Source organism: Danio aesculapii, chromosome 2, assembly GCF_903798145.1.
Source record: "Danio aesculapii chromosome 2, fDanAes4.1, whole genome shotgun sequence".
Classification (NCBI taxonomy): domain Eukaryota; kingdom Metazoa; phylum Chordata; class Actinopteri; order Cypriniformes; family Danionidae; genus Danio; species Danio aesculapii.
In genome coordinates, this window is record NC_079436.1 from 9,450,710 (window position 1) to 9,453,840 (window position 3,131).

General features: G+C 34.1%; 1 protein-coding gene across 1 annotated transcript; it reads right to left on the minus strand.

The window, feature by feature from the left end:
- Positions 1–227: 227 nt before the first annotated feature.
- On the minus strand, positions 228–2,804 carry rgs5b (regulator of G protein signaling 5b). Its single transcript, XM_056465970.1, has 4 exons — positions 2,694–2,804; positions 2,128–2,258; positions 1,862–2,028; positions 228–839 (listed from the first exon to the last, which is right to left on the minus strand). The coding sequence occupies exons 1-4, from the start codon at positions 2,735–2,737 to the stop codon at positions 666–668; spliced, it is 516 nt and encodes a 171-aa protein (XP_056321945.1). The 5' UTR covers positions 2,738–2,804; the 3' UTR covers positions 228–665.
- Between the last annotated feature and the right edge of the window lie 327 nt (positions 2,805–3,131).

Here is a 3,131-nt window from a genome sequence, read left to right on the forward strand (position 1 = left end):
AAAGGCATCCGCTGCTTAAAACATATGCTGGATAAGTTGGCAGGTCATTCCGCTGTGGTGACCCCTGATGAATAAAGGAACTTAGCCGAAAAAGAAAATGAATGAATAAATAAATAAAACCCAAATTAAAATAAAGCAGTATAGCTTTAAAGTTCTAAATTTCAAAATTCAATAATTAACGAGTCATGAAATTAAAATGAATCAATACAGACAAATCTCTGCAGGTATAAAAAATTTATTCAAGTTTTTTGTTCACTCAGAATTCAATAAATAACCTAACATTTGTTCATCAAATATAAATAATACTAGTTTCAATATAACATTTCAATAAATACTCAAAACACACACACACACACACACACACACACACACACATACAAAAAGACATAAATGTGCAAAGTAGTTCCACTTCCACAGTATTTATCCAGTGCTATGAACTTGATTGTCCTTGTGTGCTCCATACTGTATTCATATCTGAGAATCAATGTCCTCTAATGCCCGAGGTATTCAGGTCTGACTCTGGCATTATGAGTCCACCGTGTGTCCACCGCTGAACTTCTCGAAAGCCCAGGTTCAGATCGTTCACCGCCCATCATGTCACACAAATGGCGTGTTTATCTGGGACGCATTCCCGTGCTGCGGTCTTTAGATCAGCCACGGGTAGTTTACCTCATGTGTTGTGTAATGAGTTCCTGGTAGACTGCAGACTTGAGGAAACGAGGGTAACAGTCTTTCTCCATGAGGGTGTAAATTTTACTCTGGGCGAAGTTGAAGCAGGAGGATGTGGGCTGCTCCATATTCTTCAAGGTGACGGTTCTGGTTTCATGATCAAGGTTAACCTGAAAATATGCGGAGGAAGTATTTGCCATTAGACTTCATTCATTAATGTTCTTATATAGTGCAAATGACATACAGTTGAAGCCAGAATTATTATCCCCCTGTTTATTTTTTCCCCAATTTCTGTTAAACGAAGAGATGATTTTTTCCAACACATATCTAAACATAATAGTTGTAATAACTCATTTCTAATAACTGAGCTATTTTATCTTTGTCTTGATGGCAGTACATAAAATTTTACTACATATTTTTCAAGACACTTCTATAAAGCTTAAAGTGACATTCAACTGTATATGGTATACAAGTTCATATTAGGATTTCATATATATTAAATATATGTGATATATGCAACATATATTTAAAAAAAATAGCAAAAAAGGACATTTAATTCATTTTCAGCTATTGTAATTATAAATATGTACATATATGTTCAAATATATTGGAGATTATATACATATACTGCATGTAGAATCTTTACAGTATTCCTGTCAATGATTTATTTTTAATTTTGAATTTTTTTTAATACTTCCCAAATGATGTTTAACATAGAAAGGAATTTTTCACAGTAATTCCTATAATATTTTTTTCTTCTGTAGAAAGTCTTAATTGTTTTATTTTGGCTAGCTTTTAATTAAAAAAAATCATTTTAAGGTCAATATTATTAGCCCCTTAAGCATTATTTTTCATCATACAATGACTTGCCAAATGACCCTAACTTTAACCTAATTAACCTAATTAAGCCTTTAAATGTCACTTTAAGCTGAATACTAGTATCTTGAAAAATATCTAGTCAAATATTATTTATTGTCATCAAGGCAAAGATAAAATAAATCAGTTATTAGAAATGAGTTATTAAAACTATTATGTTTAGAAATGTGTTGAAAACAGTTAAACAGAAATTGGCGAAAAATATAAAGGAGGCTGATAATTCCGACTTTTGTATTTGTGAAATCCAAACATGAACTTGTATGTCATTTGCATAGATCAGATTTCTATATTGAGTACAAGTCTAAAAAACTCCTACCTCTCTTGGTGCGTCAGAGCAGATAAACTCCTCATAGATTTTCTTGGCCTTTGCGCACAGTTTCGAAGAGCTCTTTGTGTTCCTGAAGTCCTCGCAGGCCAAATAGAAAGCGATATTTTCTTCACTGTATTCAGATGACAGGAATGTTGTGAAAGCGCACAGTCCATCTATTAAAAAAAAAAACATGAGAGAAACATTAGACAACCTTGAACAGCTTTGGTGCGGCAGCCTGCGAATGAAACACTTTCCATTTTCACAAAACTCACCTTTGTGAAGCAGCAGTTCGTGAAAAGACTGTCTGTCCTCCAATAACAGTTTGTCTGTTTTTTTGGAGTGGCCCATTATATTCAACTCTTGCTTCAGCAAATTTCCAAATCGAGCCTTAAACTCCTTTGCCCTGTGAAAAGCAGAATCATTTATTATTTCAAAACATTCTCTTATTTTCAATCTCAACAATTTAGGCTTCACCCCAAAATGAAAATTCACTCAACGTCTAGTGGTTCCAAACCTTTATTTCTTCTGTTAAACACTAGTGAAGACAGGTTGAAGAAAGCTGAAAACCTGTAACCATTGACTTCCATAGACTTCTCAACAGAATTGGAGTCAGTGGTTACAGGTTTTCCAACATTTTTCAAAATATCTTCTTTTGTGTTTAACAGAAAAAAGAAAGACAGCTTTGGAACAAGTAAAGAGTTAGTAACGATGACAGAATTTTCAGTTTTGGATGAACTTCTTGTGTAATAAATAAATAAACAAACACAATTTCGTCTATTTCAAAATTTTCCATCAGTATATTATTTTATAATTTTTAAAAATATATATGAAAACATACCTTTCCAGACAGGTGATGGGCAGATGTTCTAGTGCTCGACACATGTTATCAGGTCCAAAGATTTCCCGCTACGCTCCACAAGCGGATGTCTAAATGTTGACTGAGATTTTTGATTCTGACTAAATGTCAGCAGTGCTGGGCTATTTATACAGTTTGACTCTCCATGACATCACTTGAGTCAGCCAATGGAACGCTAGCTGGAAGGGAGGGGGAGTTTCTGCCCTTCAAGCAGCCTTGTTTCTTCTGTGAATCATTTCCAGTAGAAAGCACTGCTGTGAAAAATCACTTTTTCCTCCCATGTGTTTTACTGCCTCCATTTTAAAGCATTGACCATCAGTAAAACATTAAGAATTGAAAATGGATAAAAATGGCAACTTTGACATCTGTTGAAATTTTAATGAGTACTTCACCCCAAACATCCTTTAGGGGATCCTCCTC